The sequence below is a fragment of the Idiotropiscis lumnitzeri genome, unplaced genomic scaffold (genome assembly GCF_059441095.1).
Source record: "Idiotropiscis lumnitzeri isolate Australia: NSW breed Sydney's pygmy pipehorse unplaced genomic scaffold, RoL_Ilum_1.0 HiC_scaffold_35, whole genome shotgun sequence".
Classification (NCBI taxonomy): Eukaryota; Metazoa; Chordata; class Actinopteri; order Syngnathiformes; family Syngnathidae; genus Idiotropiscis; species Idiotropiscis lumnitzeri.
The window spans coordinates 567,314-587,544 of record NW_028283573.1 but is presented as its reverse complement, the minus strand read 5'-3'; the positions used below and the strand labels follow the sequence as shown (position 1 = coordinate 587,544).

At 42.6% G+C, this 20,231-nt stretch overlaps 1 protein-coding gene across 2 annotated transcripts in view; it reads right to left on the bottom strand.

The window, feature by feature from the left end:
- The window catches only part of plxnb2b (plexin b2b), a 158,466-nt gene that overhangs the window by 45,532 nt on the left and 92,703 nt on the right, over window positions 1-20,231 (bottom strand). For both annotated transcript variants that reach the window (XM_088287145.1, XM_088287146.1), the window contains 3 exons: window positions 1,840-2,954; window positions 915-1,103; window positions 720-845 (listed from right to left, as the gene is read on the bottom strand). In XM_088287145.1, the coding sequence (XP_088143271.1) occupies window positions 720-845; window positions 915-1,103; window positions 1,840-2,952 (1,428 nt within the window). In that variant the 5' untranslated portion in view covers window positions 2,953-2,954. The remainder of the gene's footprint in view (window positions 1-719; window positions 846-914; window positions 1,104-1,839; window positions 2,955-20,231) is intronic.

The window sequence follows — 20,231 nt, the reverse complement described above, 5'->3', positions numbered from 1 at the left end:
TTGCCGCACACAATTCCCACATTTTCCCCCAGGGATGGTTTGAAAATTAATTCCGGGGCGTCTTTTATGATTGTTTTTTTTTTTCATTTTACACTGCAGGTAATGCACAGGTTGGCCTCGAGTGCCATGTAATAAATGTCAGTGGAGGTGCATTAAATATTCCATATGTGTTTTTTTTTCTTCTTTTTTTCAAGCAGCATGAATGATGTTGTCTGCCCATTTTATTGGAGAAAAGACAAAAGACCACCGCCGTCTTGAAGAGACATTGCATAGGCTAATGTTTAGGCTGCTAAACTCTTTTGTTTTGAAACGATTCTCTCATTGTCACCTCAATTGTCCTCAACCGTGGTCTCGCATAACATCTGATAAATAGATTCGCTTGTTTCACACGTCTTTATCAAGTAGCAAAATTCATCTCGCCTTCTCCAGACCTCCAAATTACCGACCAGCATTTCCATCTATTCTGGAATTTAAACACTAACGGTGCGTAAATAACAATGTGGTAGTGAGGCAAACTCAATGAATGACATTTTTGTTTCTGTGTCATGCATACAAAAGCAGGCTCAGCCCGCCTCGGCTTACAAGTCACCAAACGATCAAATGACCAAAGGGCAATCTAAAAATTCATGTCAAGCCTTGGATGAATATTATGTAGCACTGGTAGTATGAAATCTGCCTGGCAACACCAAAATGAGGGAAATGAGATGCAGTTGAGGCACCTTTTTGTCTGTGGTGATGTAGAGGTGACTGTGGTCCGTGTCGAAGAAAAGGTTCTTGTTCACCTTCTCCCCCAGGGTGTCGCCAGGGGCCTTGCCGTACACGTACGACGTGGATGTTAGATGAACCTGCAGAAAAAAAAAAGAACAAGATGTCGTCGTGTTTTAGGAAATATTAAGTTGGGCACAATAGGCCACCTTGAAGACTTCTCCTTGGTTGTTGCCCAAAAAGGCGACGGTGTGGTCGTTCTCTACGGCAATGGCGACGGCGGTGAGAAGGCCTGGCTTGATCAGCACTGCGTTGGATTTCAAGGCGAATCGGGGCTTGCTGGCCAGAGGCGTGGGTAGGAAATCACCGCCGCACTTGTACTGTTCTAATGTGTCCTTCTGTTGGAGAAAAGAACACAAAGACTTCTTAAGGCATGCACCCTGTTTCGAACTTTCGGTCAGTGCAAAAAGAAGCAAAACAAAGCCCGTTTTAAGGCTTCATGTTCAATATATTTTTTTTAATTTATTCCCTGAGGGGAATTTTAGGTTAAAGGTGCATTTAAAACATAATCATAATAATATAATAATCACAATAATAATATACTCATAATTAAAAAAAATCTAAAGGTCCATCAACAATAATTTATCATGGATGAAAACAATTATAATATTCCAATAAAAAGAAAAAAATGTAAAAAAAAAATTAAGTTCAATATTTTTTTCAAAGAAATTAGCATGCACCCTTTTTTGTGAAAAAAAAAAAAACAAAAACAAAAATGACACCAAATTAACGAGCTAATTATTACAACAATACATTTACATATATTTAATATTTTGCATTTATTTTATTTCAGTTGTTTTGGAAAAATAATGTTCAAAATCCTTTCCATAAAATTGTTTTTCATATTTTTTATTATTGAATATATTTCGAGATTAATTTAAATATTTCTTACGCTTACAGTTTTGTATATATATAGAAATCAGCGTGCATTTTTAATTTGATTGTTTATATAATATCACTTGTTTTTCATTTATTGGAATAATATCATCTGTAGAACTAAGAAGAATAATTGCTGACTCCACCAAGAAGAATTCATTTTTTGGGGGGGGGGGGGAGGGGTGTGAGTGCCCTCACCGCAATTTTGGAGGTGCAAAATTCCGCCGTCTTTGACGAGTACGGGATGTCAACGGCGGGGAACCCTGAAATCTTCCCCGAGTCGCTGTAGCAGGCAGTGATGATGTCGACCAGTCGCTCGTTGATGGCATTGAGCGTGTACATGCACAGAGCCGAGTCGCTGTGCTCGTCTTCCGAGCTGGCCACCATGAAGAGAACTTTATTCCAGGGCTGGACCTTCCCGTACGTCCCCCATTCCGTCATGACGCGACTCAGCTCCTTCCCCGGCGAGGCCACGTAGGCCGCCTGCACTTTGCTGTAGCGGTTATCTTGACCGCACTTGAGCTGCAGCTCCGTGTGAGAATACAAATGGTGGTCGTTCTCACACAGGCGCGACACAAAGGTCACGTTTTTGTTATCGGTACCGTCCAGCGTCCTGGAGAAGACGAAGTAGACAAAACCGTCGGCGGCGAAGGCGTGCCTGAAGTCGTGCAGGTACCTGGGCCCGAAGGGCATGGTCTGAATGGTGGAGGCCTCGATGATGCTCTCGAACACCACCCATTCGCGGAAATCCTGCAGAATGCGCGTGGTGATGATCTTGGTACTGTCCAGGCTCCCGTAGCCTTTTCCCACCAGGAACACGTTGAACTTGTGCTGCTCCTTGACAAAAGTGGACATGACGCCCACCACGTTGACGTTGTCCTCGATGCTGGCCACGTAAGTCCTCTCGCCCTTGTTGTCGCTGTAGTAGAGCTCCTGCTCCACGTTGGACAGGTTGAGCAGCGAGCATATGCCCCGGTAGCGGCTGCCGCACACGATGAGCGAGCCGTTGGACGGGTGCACCAGCAGCAGCTTGTTGATGTTGGCCATGAGTTTGGTGTCCTGGCAGGCCGAGGCGGGCGGCGTGCACGTCCTGGCGTCCTTCCGCGGGCCTGTCTCGGCCCGGGCCTGGGGCCGCAGCGACGGTCCCAGCTGGTATACGGCGTTGACGACCCCCGCGTACACGCGGCCCGTGCGTGGGTCCTGCACCACGTTGTTGATGGGCGTGTCCGAGGTAAACTCAGGGAAACCCTCCTGGGAGGCGGACGTCGACTGGCAAACCAGGAAGAGGAGGAGGGAAACCCAGCTCGCCATCTCTGTGGATGAAACAACAATGAAAGGTGTAAAGATGAAATTAAAATTTTGAAATAAAAGACGCGCATTTCTGGATTGGGGGCGAGCCACCTGGCACAAGCTTAAGTACCCGATTTTTTATTAATTGTTCATTTTTATATATATATATATATATATATATATATATATATATATATATACACATATATTAGGGATGCAATAAATCAAAAATCAATTTTAACTGCTCAAAATATAAAAATTTATATCGGAATACAACGTTGGGAAGTTTTACCTGCTGCACCAACGCAAGTGACACAACTACTCCGTGACCCCGTTACACTATAAATAATCCCGACTGTGACCTGTTTTCTGGAGAACTATTTTGTTTAGGGGCAAAAAAAAAAAAGTAGTTCATGTAACAGCTGTTCATTGTGACATGCATGGATTACTTCAGTTGAATGCCATTTGTCATCGCTATGAGCAGTATATGGAAAAAAAAAACCCAACAAACATCCATGTTGCCAGACACAAAAACAAAGACAGAATTCCTGAAATAAAAGCCGTGATGTGCGTTCCGATGCAAACCAGCAGGGGTAGGGGTGTACCATTTGCCTCCAAACTGAGAGAAGTGTCTGTTTATGTAGATTTAGGTTAGCAGGATAAAAGATTGCCTCGGGCTAATAAGGCCGCGAGGAGCCAAAAGTCTCCACCACCTGCTCCCACTCGCATGACAGTTAGTTACTTTAAACCACTTGTGACAGTCGAGAAACAAACTGGAACTCGACGGGGTGCCGGGAACAGCAATTTATTACCTCCGCCAAGGCATGATATATCGTTTCATTTGCTTGTTGGTGCGCTTGCTTTTGACTTGCTGGCCGTCACAAATCACCACACAAACACTTAATATTCACCACGTAGGTTGTTTGGCTTGAGATTGTTTTTGCTAAATGCGACTGAAGTGGACAATTGCAAACAAATTTGAGTCTGTGACTCACATGCGATTGACACATGTACTCGCTGCAATGGAGAAACTGCACTTGATGGAACCAAAAACAACGTGGCGCTATTGTCAAGGAAGAAGCGGCTTGTTCTTGCTAGCTAATAACAGAACAAGGAGAGGAAAATGGGAGGAATTAAGAAGAGTTATGGCAACAGAGACTCTCCACGCTTTGCTTTTTAGCGCCACGTACTGAGAAAATTAAAACGTTTTAGAAGCATTATTGGAAAATGCAACAATTCTACTGTAAATTAAATTGGGTGAAGAAAGCAGGTGAAAAATATTAAGCATGCGTCAAATGTTGACATTTTTCATTTTGTTTAATTTTATTACATGTTTGTTATTTTTATGTAATTTGTTAATGTTTTTAATGCTCAATTATTGTTTTTTTTTCATTGAATTGAGTTCAATACACTGTCTTTATTCTGCTCTGAATGGAACAATTGAGTTTATGTTCAAAAAGATGACACGATTTGAAGCGCTACGATTGAAACGTGGTTATGATAATTTTGGGTTTTTCATTATAATTATTATAAACATTTTGTGATGACTTTTGATTTTTTTAAATTCAGTTACACTAATATTAATTACATGGGCAAGTTGCTTTGCTTTTGATTTTATTAGATTTTTTTTAACTAGATGTAGTATTTTTGATAAAGAAAAAAGAAGGTCACTAAGTATTGTGTAATACAGAAAATTAAAGTACAATTCTCAAACAACCGTTTGACCTTCCTTCCTCTGCACGGCCGAACAGTAAGCAAAATTAATTAATTGAAAATAAAACCTCAAAGATGACAACGAAGGACATAATAATTCTATAATACTAGTTAGTTTTGGATCCGTTAAATGTAGTTTTCCGCATTTTCGTTTTTTATGTTGTTTTTTTTTAGTTTTAGCTATATTGCTAGTTTTCATTACCTAAAATTAGTATACTTGATTTGAAAAATATATACATATATATTTTTTTTAAATGTAGCCAGAGACCATTTGCATTAATATGCAATCTTTCCACCTTGTGTCTTTGTGTGTTTTGTAATGAATTGATACAAAACTCAAGCGTGATCTTTAATGTGTCTGGTAGCGAGGCGGCTCGCTGGCTGCCTCTCAAAACGCAGTAAAACCCGTTTAAAAAGCCTTGGATCCGTTCCAAATTCAGCTACATTAAAATTGATACCGCCACGAGCACTTTGAGTCCTCTTGAAAAAAAAAAAAAAATTGCAATAAAAAAATGAAAAGATGAGCCTTGTAAAACACAGACGACGTTGTTGCCGTGCAACAGCTGATGTCCAGGTGCTTGGAGCTGTTTGCACAGGTGGAGGTGAATATGGAAGCGCTTACCACTCTGCACACACTCGCCGGCGACGCATTGAAAGGCGACCACAAGCATATTTGATCGGTTTTACAGCGTCGTTGGACCGCTAACATCTCCACAGGGTCCCCCCGCCCCCGCATAAATGTGTTATGATCTTTTAAAACATTTCATCAACATCCAAATTGAGCAATAAAATCCCAGTCTGTGCCTATCTGGGGTTGAAATGTGAGCAATTGTTTTGTTTTTATGCTTTAATTAAAAAAAAAAAAAAAAAAAAAAGTCGAGTTGGCAGGATGAGAGATGCTGTCGCTAAGCGAAAAAACTGTAGAAGTACATTAAGAGGATGTTTATGTGACAGTCTAATAAACGCAAACAGGATTTTTTCGACTGTCGATGATTTGCATTTGCTTCTGTTCATTTCGATTGTGCCAGTTGGCGGCGATCATGAAGAGCGATAGCGCTAACAGTGTTGTTAGCCTATTAGCATATCTGTGGTTCTCAAACTTTGTAAACCAAGTACCATTGGGAAAAAAACCGTGTCGCTCTACAAGTACCACCGTAATGACAACTTTAAGATACAGTAACAAAGGGTTTGTTACTAAAGTTTATCTATGATTTTAAGCCACCGTAACTCTGTGCACTTTAAACATGAACTCTGCATTTACATGTCGAGAAAGAATGTTTAAAACAAATACATTGTACAGTACTTTGAAGTGTTGTTCTCGTGTTGTATTTTTTAGGTGAGAGTTTTTATCCAATCAGAATTCAGCCAGCTCGTGTTGCTAGGCAGATTTCATGATAAAAGTATCAGGCACTAATTTGAATTGCTTCACAGTCGTAGTTTTAATTAAAAAAAAAATAAAAAAATTAAAAGCTACTTAAATGAGGACTCAAGTGAAATGTATAACATTTAAGATGAATAGAAATTGATCCAACATCGATGTTTGAAAACAGTAAAAGATTTAACGATTTCAACGCCATTTTCCCCACAACTGTACTTTTCAAACTCCAAAACACGCTTTATCACTCAGCAAACGACAAACTTATTTCAAGTAGGTTTGCAACTTTATTTGTGAAAGACACACACACGCAAAAAACATCAGCTTTTGAGAAACAACATTTCAAGAACGCCAACTTCAAATATGTGACGGCTATTATAGCAGACACAATGAGCCAGTCTGCTTTTTGTTAGCGACACAGGAACAAGAAGTTCATAAGCAAGTGAAACAAACAAGAAAAAGGAAACATCAGATTGACGGCGGGAAAGGGCTTGGAAACGGCGGCGGTAATAAATTCGATGAAGTCTCAAGATAAGAAACGTTTGCTGCTGCGAGCTATTCAAAGCGAAGGCTGGATTTGAGCGCAGAGCTCCCTCTGGGCAATGACTCTCAAGACCTCAGACGCTGTAGCGACAATGGAGAAGGCCTACCCAGAAAGCGACAAAAATAATAATAATTTGCCGCGGAGGCAAACTCGTACACAAACGTCTCGTTTGGTGTTGTCAAAATCGGTTCGAGCTGTGTGGCGAGCCGAATGACATTTCACTTATTGTTGTTTTTTATTTTTTTGTGTCTGTGGCGTGTATTTGGAACACTCAGTTGAACCTTTAAAGTAAGGAGTGTTGTTGCGGCCATAATTTCTAAACTGCTGTAGTAAACGCAAAAAAAGATAAAATAAAATAAAATTATATCTATCTATCTATATTTCTATATATATATATATATATATATATATATATATGGATATATATACACACACATACAGAAGCTAATTTCTGTCTGAAAACATCACAAGGACAGAACTACATAGTACTGAATTGTAGCGTTGCATGAACCATTTTGGGCATGTCTAAAATGGCCGCCAGTGACGCACTTGGGCGTCTGGCATGCGTCGGCCCTCCCCCACCGTACAAAAACATGAACACCTCCGTTCGCAACAGTGCTTATCTGCCTCAATTGCGAGTTATTTTGTTTTCATATCTAGGCCTAGCTTTGCCATGCTAGCATGCTGTTAGCTAGCTAACACGCGGAAATGCATCTTCCCTGGATGCCAACATTTACAGAACAGCCTGGTGTCATTATTTAAATACCAGAGTGAGGAGGTGACGCCAACCGAGAGGGGCCCTGGAAGTGGCTTTGATAATTACAGATTTCCGTTGCGGCTTTAAGAAAGATGCTAGGCGATGTTGCATCATTTTCAATAGGCCGTGCTTCCAGCCATTCAGTGGACACGCCCACAACACTTCAGGGCCAAGGCAAAACCTTGATTTATTTATTTCTTTCCACATTTTGAATGCTTCTTTTACATGCCTGCTCTTTTTTTTAATCATTCAACACTTTTCTCTGTGGTGTATCACATTGAGAAGAGATTTACTTTCAATTTATAGAGACGTTAACTACATGACTGACATGAATTGGTTTATTTTTTCAAAGCTATTTTGTGACACCAACAGTCACGAGGAAAATGTGTGATGAACAATAGATAGATTGAACTTTTAAATAAAAATGTGATCATATATTATTTACATTATGCTGCTTGTTTCTTCTGCCACTTGTTTGCAAACATTCTGAAAAGGACCGGAAGAAGAATGTAGCTTTAAAAAGAGGTCAACTGACTTCCTGGCACTAATGGATTCTGTTCAACTTTGGAGGGTCTACCGTATCGGAAATGAAACGGAGATGTGTTTGCTGAATGTCGCTCATCATTGTTTCAGCTTGGGCGCCCAAAAAAAGGGACGGCCAGCGAGTCTAAATATTGGGACAGCAACTGGAGCGTGACCTCCTCTCTGACTGCGTCGCCATTGTTGACCGTGCGGTTAATAGCGAGAACATGTATAATTGCATCACATGGATCGCAACAATGACTACACAGACGCCCAAAAAAAGTTGGATCAGGATTTGTTTCTGGGAGAGCAATTGAGCGGATTTCTTATGAAACGCAACGCGACAATGACAGGAAGGAACAATATCTCCATTTATGGTAGGGGGTGGGGGGGGGTCAAACTAATTTTTGTGGACGGGCCACAACGTAGTTACGGTTTCCCTCCGAGGGCCGTCATGACCGTACGTTATCACATACACACAACAAATTGATGGGAAGAAATCAGAAGCCTGTCAATAATTGTTTGATCAACAATTTTGTAATTTATTTTAAAAGGGGAGGAGTGGTAACAAATAACTGGCAATAGCGCATATCTCGATGTGGTTAAAAGTGAAGAAAATGTGTTAGAAACAGGAAGTTGACACACGTGAGACGCCATTAGCGGACCACATAAAATGAGGCCACGCACCAGATCTGGCCCGCGGGCCATGAGTTTGACACCGGCGATTGAGGGTATAGAAAACTCTTCAAAGGACACTTTCCTATTCGGGCACTTGGGAAACAAAAAAAGAATGTGAATTTCCTTCCATTGCTTCATTGTGGGTCAGCGCGCAGGCAATTCTTGACATATTTCAAAGGATTCTGTTCTCTCCTCGGATGTCTCTCGATGTCCCCGACACTTTTCATCCTTTTCCCGGCGCCTAATCCTGATCACAGGAATTAAAGAGGCTTCAAAGAGCAGAAAAGAGGCAAACGTCTGGCGGGCGATTGAGCGCAGGTGGAATGAAGCCAATTGCTACCCTTATTCCATTTTTTTTTTTTCCCCCGACATGTGGGAGTACACGACAAGCGGGCCAGCGCATCCAACACGTGGCCACTCGGCAATAAATGAAGGCTGCTAAAATTAGCGAGCCGCGTGCTGCATCAGCCGACAGCTAATGAAGCTTCCCGCGGTCTGAGATAAATAATAGCGAGACGCGCCAAGCGCTAATGAAGACGGGGGCCTATCTGAAAGTGCGATTCTACGAAAGCCGCGATTGTGGAATTAATAACAGACCAAATGAAGACAAACGAGACGTTTGCCTCTGTGCATTTTTGATATCATTTTTCACCATGTTGAAACCACGACGCGGTCAGCGCTAATGGCACCTTTTTCACTCCACTTCACGTCCATTTTAAAAATGGACAGAGAGGGGGCGGGGCTTGTCTATCATTTAATGGAAACTCATTCCACAGGGAAGGACCGGCAACAGAAAAGGCACCATCGTTGCAACACGGCTGCCGCGGTCCGGAGCCGATGCCAACTCGGAGCAACCCGTTCCGTCGTCATTACACACTTGGGATAGACCGGTATGCTTTGTTCTGGGCCGATACGATACCGATTATTAGTAGTCTCGGAGGCCGATAACCGATATTTGGAGCCGATATTCATTTGTTGAAAAAAGGGGTCAAATGGTGTCAAAATTTTTTAAAAATGTTTTACAAAAAGTGCAAGGACCTCCCAGGCTCAACTGCATTTCTTGTAGTTCAGTGAAAACAAACATCTCTTCAAAGTCTACTATGGCAAATAGTTTTCTTTTAGTTGTGATTTGTAGGAGACTGACATGATTAAAATTTTGGCAAAGGTCTGTCGGTCGCCTGTTGCAAACGGGCAACTTACTGCTGATTGGCTGCTACCCATTGTGCAAGGAACCAATCAGATTGTGGTGTGGACGGGCCAATCGGCTTCTGCATGCAGGACCACCAGCACAGCAGAGCGAAGAGAGAAGTGTACTTGAGCGAGCTAAAATAAACCAGTTTTGAATTTTTTCGGCCTTGAAAGTAAAAAAACAAAAAAACAAAAACAAACAAAAAAAAAGGCAGATGCTGATAATCGGCAAAATGACAAATATCAGCCCCGATAATCGGCCCGACTAATATTTTTTTTCCATCATTACAGTATCCTTGATGTTCCGTGGATAATAATATCATGCGGACGTAAGCTTTAACGATACTATTCTAGTTTTGCGCCTTTTCCCATTTTGCGGAAGTTTCGGTCACTTCCGTTGTGGCTTCTGCCTCGGGATTTCCGTTGATGATTTCCGTACTTTTGAGTTGAGGAGAGAATTAGCAGTCATGACATCGGCAGATTTGGCTAACGTTAGCGTGTGTGCTTATTTTTACAGCGTATGCTGAAATATGATTGATGTGATCGCTTAACCTGTGACGAGAATGTGGGGGCAAAGAAAAGTGCAGTTAGCACTCAAAGCCAAATGAAAATGTCGCAAGGTGTTTCACTCAGACACACACGACCTGACAAATGCCATCTCTTCCTCTACAAGCATGTTTTCACCACCCTCCCACTAAAAAGCACCTGTCGGCAGAGGAAAATCAAAGATGATTGAAAAATGTCAGACGTGCGCCCAACATGTCCACGTTTTAGGGCTTTAGCGGAGGATAGAAGGATGCACATCACACACAGCCCGACGCGCCGTTTGAAGTGCTGACAAGGTAATCCCAATCTGACCGCCGTCACAATACCACACTGTGCTCTTGTGACACAGGCCATTAAAGGCACCAATTACACCTCTCAGAACCACGTCGTGTGGCTCGTTCTGGCGCATCGCTCAAACATGGAAGGTGTTTAAAAAAAAAAATCAAGAGCAGTCAGGGAGAGAAATAGTTTTTAAATCCCCTCATTTCAGTCAGAAGCCAAGAATTAACAGCATTTTGTGATATTTTGAGAAACAAAACAGAGCACTGCTATGCTAGGTTTTTGTGCTAGCTATCTAGCTAGCTAGCTGCCGAATGTTCACTCGTCACTTGTGATCAAAAGCTGACCGCAAGTCACTGACACCCCCCGCTCCAAAGTCTTGATAATTGCTTATACAAATTCTTTTGAGAGATTCTTCGCTCTCCTCGGACCACTATGACCAACAGTGACATGAAGTAGCGTAGCGGTACGCAACAAAGACAAGGTTGAGGTTTGACATATTCCTAAAGAGTTTAGAAGTTAATCTAATATTAGCCAGTAAGACTCAACGTTGAATTAGCCTCTTTGAATCACAAACTTCAATGCTGACAAAATGTTGTGGATTGAGCATCAGTCCTCATCTAAAACAAGCAAAAAAAAAAAAAAAAAATCAACACAAACTATGATCCCAAAAATCCAAAACAAGCTAAAATGATCTCGTCCCTAAAAGACAACGTCAAATTTCAACATGCTGTCCACTGAACCGAGGCTATGATGCCGTTTGTTTTCATTTCATTTCAGACATTTCTCAAAGAGCGCAACAAATACTCTTGATGATGAATTCCACTGGAAAAAAAAAAAATGAGAAGACGTCCAATTCCCGAGGGGCTTGCCGTAAAACAATCATCACTCTAAATATAATCAATTGAAAACAAAATTTTGAGAGTGAAAGCTCTACTATTCAACACGAAACTTGTCAGGTCCTGAGCCCGATGCGCGGAAAGCGAAGGCACCCAAACTCTAAGAACATAATAGGATACAAGCCCACGCCGCCATCCAATTCACATTCAGCACTTTTTCCGAGCTGCTTTTGACACATTGCGGCATTTGACGCTGATCTGATGCGTGTGTCGAAAGCAGATAAAAAGTGAACAGCTATTAAATGAGATGACCCCAGAGGCCTCACAGCGGGGCGGAGGGGGCTGAACGAGGGGTTAAATGCTTTCAAGCACATCGAGTCTTTTGCATGGCCCGTGCGAGGAGGTCTGAAAAGGCCTGATAGCGTGTGTACACGGCAACATGACAAGGGGGGCTGCCCGTAATTCAGCCACTCCGGCTCCGCCGAGGCACATTGTTGAAGATGAAACATGAAGTGCGGAGAGTCTCGCTCTCTCTCGCTCTGTTCTCTTGGCATGCTCACTCGTCCAATCTTCGTTGAAAGCGTTCCCGGAGTTTTGCGCGACGTCGGTGCGTGACGTGCGACGACCAATTTCCAGGTGAACAATTACCTCGCCGTCAAGCTTGGCAGTTCATTCGTTTCAATTTGACGTAGCAGCCGGGCCAGCCATTGTTTTTTTTGTTTTTTTTAAGAGAGGCGGGAGGGGGGATTAATGTGTGGGGTGGACTGAGCCTTTTTGAATAATAATCTAATTGCGGTTTTATTTTCCCTTAATATTGCGATGACGATTTCAAATGCGATTATTGGTTTGATAAATTAATCTGATAAACTGAATCAGATTTATACATCAATGTTTTGGTTTTATAGGTTTAGGCTTGCCGTACAAAAGTGCTCCTCAATTATTTCTTAGAAAAAAAAAATCATTATTTATTAGAAAAATTATTTATGAGAAGAAAAACAATTCACGTCCCCGCGCCCCCCATCACCACCCACTCGCCGCCGCAACTATAAATAGCATTTTCGTTGCAAAACAAACCTACACCGTAGAGTTAATACTTGCTGCGCACAATGGGCAAGGAGAGCGCCACTGCCAACTAGTGGAGTGGAGGTGCAATTACACTTTATTGTAGTACGGCGGAAAAAAAGCACGTCGCACGCTCCCCAGGTTCACACGCCCCCCCTCCCTCAGCATCGCATTGCAAGCGGACACATGCCTCTCCAGTCACAAAGCTCTGACTCCGTCCCCGGTTGTCATGGGAACAAAATTCAGATTCGCCACTGCCCACTCAAATGGGCTGATTACAACGAGACAAAAAATAAATCTGTAACATAACCTCCACGCAGCTGGAGCAAAGCATCATGGGATGATCTTGCCGTGCAATGCTAACGTGGACGTCACAGCGTTAGCAAGCGTGGAGGGAGGTTTTTTTTTTTGTTTCTTCTTTCGAGAGTGAGCGTTTGTTGTGTGGACACAGCTGGCGCATGGCAGGAAGCCGATTAAACTGGCCGAGAGAGGAGCTCCTTTTTCGGGAGCCAAGTGCACCTCTGCTGCGTCCAGACGGCAGCCGATACACAAACACACACGCACACACACACGCGCTTACACACACAACCTGCACACACAAGCCGCTAATGGACTAGACTCAATGGGAGATTTGAATTGGAAGAAACTTAATTACGTTTGGAATTAAACCGTGGACAAGAATGTGTTCTTAAAGGGGATATGTTATATAAAATGGATTTTTTAACAGCTTGTATACAAATTGTTGCGTGCCTGCCCATCCAATAAATGTGAATTGAAACAACCCAGTAAATCTTTTGTTATTTGTCTTTTTCGGAAAATGTCTACGAGCGAGTCTCTCCACACTTCCGCACCACAGATATATAACAGTGACACAGAGTTTCTCCTGCCCATGTTCAAATTTCCCACTCATTTATATGACACCATATGGAAAACGCTTAGTTACAGCTCCAGCTGTTGTGAAATGCGCTACATAAATAAATTTGAATTGTATTGCATGATTTGCCAGCTGGACTGGGCAAAGATTCCGGGCCACTTTCAAGAAACTGCAACAATCCAGTCAGCCAGTCAAAGCCCCAAAAAGTATGCAAAGCTGCAGTGAGTTTTGTTGGAGTTAGCGTCTGATAAGAGAGACTTACTTGACTCCCAGGGTTAGTTTTGGGATTTTTTTGCATTATAGTTAGTTTTTATTTATTTTTTACTTTTGTTTCCAAATTCCATTGTAATTAATTTTTGGGGAAAAAGTTTTTACTATTTTTTTTTAAAGTTTTTATTTTTTTTTTTTTTTAGAAAATACTTCATTTTAATTTAGTTTTCATTAGTTTTATTATTAGTTTTATTTAGTTTTTTTTCAATATATGCAGTTAATTTATTTTTTACTTTTGTTTCCAAATTCCATTGTAATTAATTTTTGGGGAAAAAGTTTTTATTATTTTTTTTTAAAGTTTTTATTTTATTTTTTTTAGAAAATACTTCATTTTAATTTAGTTTTCATTAGTTTTATTATTAGTTTTATCTAGTTTTTTTCAATATATGCAGTATTTGTCAAGTGCAATGTAAAAAAAAAAATAAAATCACTAAGTATTGTGTAATTACGTAAACTACATTTGTCAAACTACTGTTTGACCCTTCTTCTGTACAACAATAATACTGAAATACATTTATTTAAAATGAACCCTGAAAGCTCACGCGTGATATCAACTAGGAAATACAACGGACATTTTTGCCAAAATGACAGTTATTTTACTTCTTTTTTGGAAAGGTAAGAGGTAGGTTTCATTTCCTTTCACTCATGAAAAAGTTTTTCTCAATTTCAGTATTAAATCCTCTGCCAAGTTGTCGACAGGGCGGGAGTGTGTGATTGGAGAATTGTTCATGTGCCACATACGCACAGTGGAAATTGTCCTTGAGAGTACACACTCAGCCAAAAAAAAAACAATCGGGTCAAAGACTCTTACATGTTCAATCCCATAACTCCACCCTTGGTCGTCATGGCAACAACGCCCATCAGTCCAGCAGAGTGTGGGTGTGGCGTCCACTCGGTCAAGTGCATCAACAGGACCACCCTCTTGAGACGGATCATTTTACCAAGGCAAGAAATAAGGTGCGGAAAAAGTTTCTTTCTTGGGGCGGTTTTGACAAAAAGCATGTCAGCCTGCGAAAACGGTGAAACATTCACAATACGTCTCCTTTAAATAACTTTCTTCTATTAATGTACGCGCTTGCTGCTTGTCAAGAAGAAACGTGTTAAGACACTGCAGGCGGTGTTGAAATAGGCGCTGGCTGATGTCTCGGCTCCTTAAATCAAACATGGCTAAATCTCTTCCTTCCTTGTCGAGTCGACTACATGTTTACCACAAGGACATTTTATGAGATACACACACGCACGCACGCAAAGGGATTCAATACAAGAGCTGTGACTCGTGACCCTAATGAGAAGAAGCGCTTTCGAAAATGCAATATTCAACTAAAAATAGGAAACGTAGTAGAGGTTTTTTTGTGAGCGTGATTTGTGGGCAAAATAAAGGAAAAACTGTTCCATTTTTTCATCATGGAAAACGAATGTGAGGTGCATCACAGGTCAGAGCATAAAATTCCATCCTGCAGACTGCCCTAGTTATTATTAAAAAAATGTGGTTCAGGAGAGCAACTCGTGCGATGGAATACAAATGGATGTCACGCGAGCAGCACCGTGCGTCGCGCTGAGCAAGTGGTCCTTGCAGAGCTGAGGATCAGGCGTCCAAGAAACTATGATGAAGTGAGGGGGAGGAGTTTTATTTATAAGACAGGACATAGCCCCCTCTAATTGAATAGAAAAGTAGTGCTTTGCCGCATCTTGTATATCACGCTTACGTTATATTTCAAACTTTCCGATGGAGAGAGTAAAAAAGGAAACGGACAGAAGCGTTCCCGCCCATCTGCGACACAGCACACGTTGCCCCGGCAACCGGACCGAAGTCGGGGCCGTTGAGGCTAAAAGCACACGACGCGACGTGGCGTCACGCCTCATTGACGTTGATGCCGGTGAAGTGAAATCATTACAGCCAATAAGGTGTGTAATGGATTTCTTCTCAGCGGCCATTCGGCCTGTGTGACTTCTTAATTGTGGCGGCAGGTGCTCGGAGGCAGGGTCAACGCCTTAAGGCGGGCGGGCGGGTCCACCAAATGCCCCACGACTTGACGAAGAGGGCGTGTAACACTGTGTGCATGTGTGTGTGAGTGGTGAAGTGAAACAAGTGCGGGAGAGGGAGGGAGAGAGAGAGAGAGTTCACGATCAGTATAGAGTGCAATGTGAGAGAGGAGTGAGCGTGAGAGTGTTTTAGTGCCAGTGTATTTTCGTGTGGCACTCGTACGCATGTGTTACTGTGAGAGGGTGTGTGTGAGTCTATGAGAAAGTAAGAGAGATTAGAGTTTGTGTACATTTTTGTGTATGCATGAGAGCAAGAGAATGTATGTGTGAAGCGTGAGAGCATGTATGTATGAGTGTATGTGTGTTTGGGTGTAAGAGAGTACATGGGTGTATGTACGTGTGAGTCTTTTGTGAGAGCACACGCGAGTGAATGTGTGTCAGTGTGAGAGTGTATACAGGTGAAAGTACACACGAGCGGGGGAGTTTGTGCGAGTGTGAAAGTGTGAGTGAGCAAGTCTGTTTTTGTTCTGTGCGTCTGCAAGTGTGTGTGAGTGTGAGAGAGTGCGTACCTGTGTGTGTGTGCGTAAGTGTTCATTTGTAGGGGTGTGTGTGTGTTTGTAGGCATATGTGTGAGAGTGTCTGTTTGACTTCACGTGTGCGTCCAGTCAAGTGACAATTTTCCCGTTCTATCATGACTACATTTGCCGCGCATCCTTTTCGTCAATGAGTTGTTGCGCCCCTGCCGGTTTCCGGACTGGATGAAGGCGAGACATTTTGGCAAAAAAGGCAGCGGAGAAGGCGGGATGACAGCGGCGCGACGAGAGAGCGAACAGCGGGAAGGCAATCACACATGTTATCAACTGAGTCGCAATCGCGCCATTGTGGCAGCTGCCAGGTGCCCGTCACTCGTCCAAAAGTGCCAGCGTGATGGATGACAGCCGTGTTTTGTGGAAGTGGAAGTGTTGGCTGCAACTCAGACATGTTCCAACCTTTTTTTTTTTTTTTTTCACACTATTAGGTAATGCTCCCACAAAAATCAGCAGGGTCGTAACGAAACTCGAAATTTGTACATGACAAGTCAATAGTGAGTTGCAGATTATTTTCTTGGGTGTGTTTTTCATGGACTGCAGCGATTTTAAACAGAACCAAAGCACAAATATTTTTAAGTCGTATAGTAATAATAGGAGTCTTAAAATATCTACAAATATGGGCCTCGATAATCGGCCCGGTCGATAATCTGGGCTGATATTTGTCATCTCTCGATTACCGGCATCTTCCTTTTTTTTTTAACTCTCAAAGCCGAGAAATTAAAGGCCGGATTATTTTGGCTTGCTGCAGCACACTTCTCGCACTCTCTCTGCTGTGCTGGTGACCCTGCCGACAGAAGCATCTGATTGGCCCGCCCACAGCACTATCTGATTGGATTCCTGCAGCAGGCAGTCAGCCGTAAGTTGCCTGTTTGCTTTTTTCCCCTCGAGTCACACGGCCTCCGCAAGGCAACAGGCCACCTTTTTCAACAATATCGGCTTGAAATATCGGTTATCGGCCACCATGACTACTAATAATCGGTATCAGCCCTAAAAAAAATAAAATAAAATAAAAAATGAAAAAATGTATAAATAAATAAAATAAAAAATCATCAGCCTATCACGTCTCACCTTTGCAAAATTTTGGGGAATGGGCAAAACTGCCGCTTAAACGCAATCTGTACTGTAACTGTGAACTTGGCAAAAAAAAAAAAAAGTTGACCGTACTCCATTGTCTAAAAAGCGTCAAGTTCCCCCCACAAGCTTCGGCACTCCATCCGCACCGCTTTTTTCAAGCGTCCTCATTTATCAGCGCGGCTGCACCTGGAGGCGATAGGAGCTGCTAAGTTGGGCCAGACTAATGGCTAAACAAACACCATTATGAAGCCTCTGCGGCCAAACGGCGGGCTGGAGGTGGCGCACCGCAGCGGAGGTCTTTTAATGCCAGATCTCCGTGCGCAGAGGAAAACGAGCTATTACGTCAGGCGTGAAGGTAGAAAAATGCGGATAAAAGCAAATGTGAAGTCAAAAGAAATTGCTCGGAGTCTGAAGAACCATTTGTCATTGAAGGGGATTTCCATGCTTTGTTTTTTTTTTTTTTCTATTGTTCAACGTGGTATCTTATCGCCATGACGCAATCATGCTTAATGGTTAATTTAACTCATTCAATCCATAAAATGTATATTTACGTTTTCAAAATTGTAGTCCCTGCCTCCCAAAGACGTATTTATACGTCTTAGCCTTTTTTTTTTTTTTGCGGCATCGTTGCACACTTGAGTACAATGACAATAAAGGGATTTCTAATTCCATAGCTTTTATATCCTTAGAACACAATATTCTGGCAAAAAGTGGCAAAATCAGTCAAAATCCATAAAAAAGCCATGATTGAAGGGTTTCCTCTCATGAATGAGGAGGAATTAAATGAGTTAATATATTAAAAAAAAAAAAAAAAAGAGAATCGACTATTTTTTTTATTTTTCAGCTTGCCGGCATGAGAGGCTCGCGGCGAGCTGTTTTGGCGCAGCAGGACTCATTTCTAAAAGCTGTTTAATAGGTGGAAAATAAATCCACACATTTAAGTTTGATGCTGACAGCCTGTCGCAGATTCACTTCTTGTCGATTCATTTGCTGAATTAGCAGGAAACGGCTGATGAGTATTTCGCTCAACGTGGCCTTGTATAATTTCCACGTAAGACAATATTTTTGTTCAAAAGAGAGCACAACAGTGAGGTTTGATCCGCTGTGATTGGCCATTCGGTGAATTCTGCGGGTGGCTTAAGAAGAATCTCGTAGAAGTTGATGAGCCCACTTCAGCCGCTCACTTTCCCCTCCGATAAGTCCGCTGATTACGCCGCATGTCGAGGCGAGACCATTTTGGTGAGCGCACGCTTGTGTGCGCGTCACCTGACCTCAATCGTTCATCTGCGTGTTTGCACGTCAGGAACGCACATTTTCCGATAAACGCATTTCACGCACCAATCAGTGCTCGCGTGGCGGCATTACACCCCCCCCCCGTCCCCCCTCCCCGCCGCCGTGGCCGCTCGATCGCACTCCCGATCACATTTCTGGCGCTGCCGTAAACACACAATCAAGTGTGAGTGAGCGAGCGGGCCACTTAATGAGAGTGGGTGATTAGGCCCGCCGAGAATAGGCTTGACCTTTCCCTGCACGGCAGCTCCTCTGTCGCACATGCGTGCTTTTATGAGTCAGTGGCCGCGAGGCGATCCGGCCCCGCGCCGCTTCACATCAAATGTCACCGACTTCAACGAGTCAACCGGGCAGCGTGGACGAAAGCAAAAGGATATTGCAGGAGGTATGTGGGTTCACACATAGACAGGAAGGTTGTTTTTTTTTTTTTTACTTTGACCCAACACCGCCTCAAAAGGCCAATACAATGTCATGGCTCAATAAGTCCAAACTGTCACCGTTGTTAAACCTTGAAAAACTGTTTTGACATCATCCGGAGATGATAATAGGAACATTGAATTGAGGCACGATGGACGACTGGTTAGCACGATGGCCTCACAGGGCAAAGGTCGTGGGTTCGATTCCGGCTCCGGCCTTCCTGTGTGGAGTTTGCATGTTCTCCCCCATGCCTGCGTGGGGTTTCTCCGGGTACTCCGGTTTCCTCCCACATTCCCAAAACATGCATGGCAGCTTGATTGAACACACTAAATGGTCCCAAGGTGCACTAATGAGTGAGTGTTGAACGACCTAACTTCTCTTGAAAAATCCGACTTTTAAAAGGCGTCGCAAGTGTATCTGCAATTAAATCCAAACTTTTCCCTCCTTCAGCCATTGTGGTTTGGAAAAAAAAAATCAAGACTATATTTCGCCAGTCATGACTTTCTGTTGTGTTGATTCAGCATAGTGCGGCCCCCTCACCAAAGAGTACCCAATCACATGACTTGTTCATCACGTTCAAACTCGTGATCTGATTGGCTATCGCAACTGTCTATCAAATCTGAAATCTTATTGACTTTGACAGAAGAGACGCCCGCACGATTGTATCCGAAGGCCTCGGACGAATAGTGCCTGCCACTGGTATCATGAAATCTGCCTGGCAACACGAGCTAGCCGAATTCTGATTGGATCAAAACTCTCACCTAAAAATTCAACACTAGGATATAATATGACATCAGTGTGAAGAATATGATCAGGATTTCTTGATTATGTGAAGCCAGCAGAAAAGGCCTTGCAGGCCTTGACCGACCACCACTGCTAATATTAAACCCACAAGCTGGCGAAATAAGGGAAAATCAAACCACGTACGAAGCCCCCCCGCACAATATAAGGCCATGCACCGACAAATAGATAAAATAGATATTTGACGACATTACGATATTTAATTGAGCCAATAATTCTTTAAAACAATGATCGATTAATGGCAACTTTAAAAGTGTTCTTTTTTTTTTGTTTAACCAAACACTTGACAAGCCCCAATTTTTAAGAGAGGCAATTATGTGAATCGATAAACAATTATCCAAGCGTGGTGTGCAAATATTACTCACGCATTGTAGACGGACAGTCGAGATCTGGTGTTCACCTCACCTCCGCAAAAGTGATTTTCGCAGCTTCGACCGATCTGATGGTCTCACGCCTCGTTGGACTGAAGAAGAGCGCTTCGGTGACGACAATGTAATC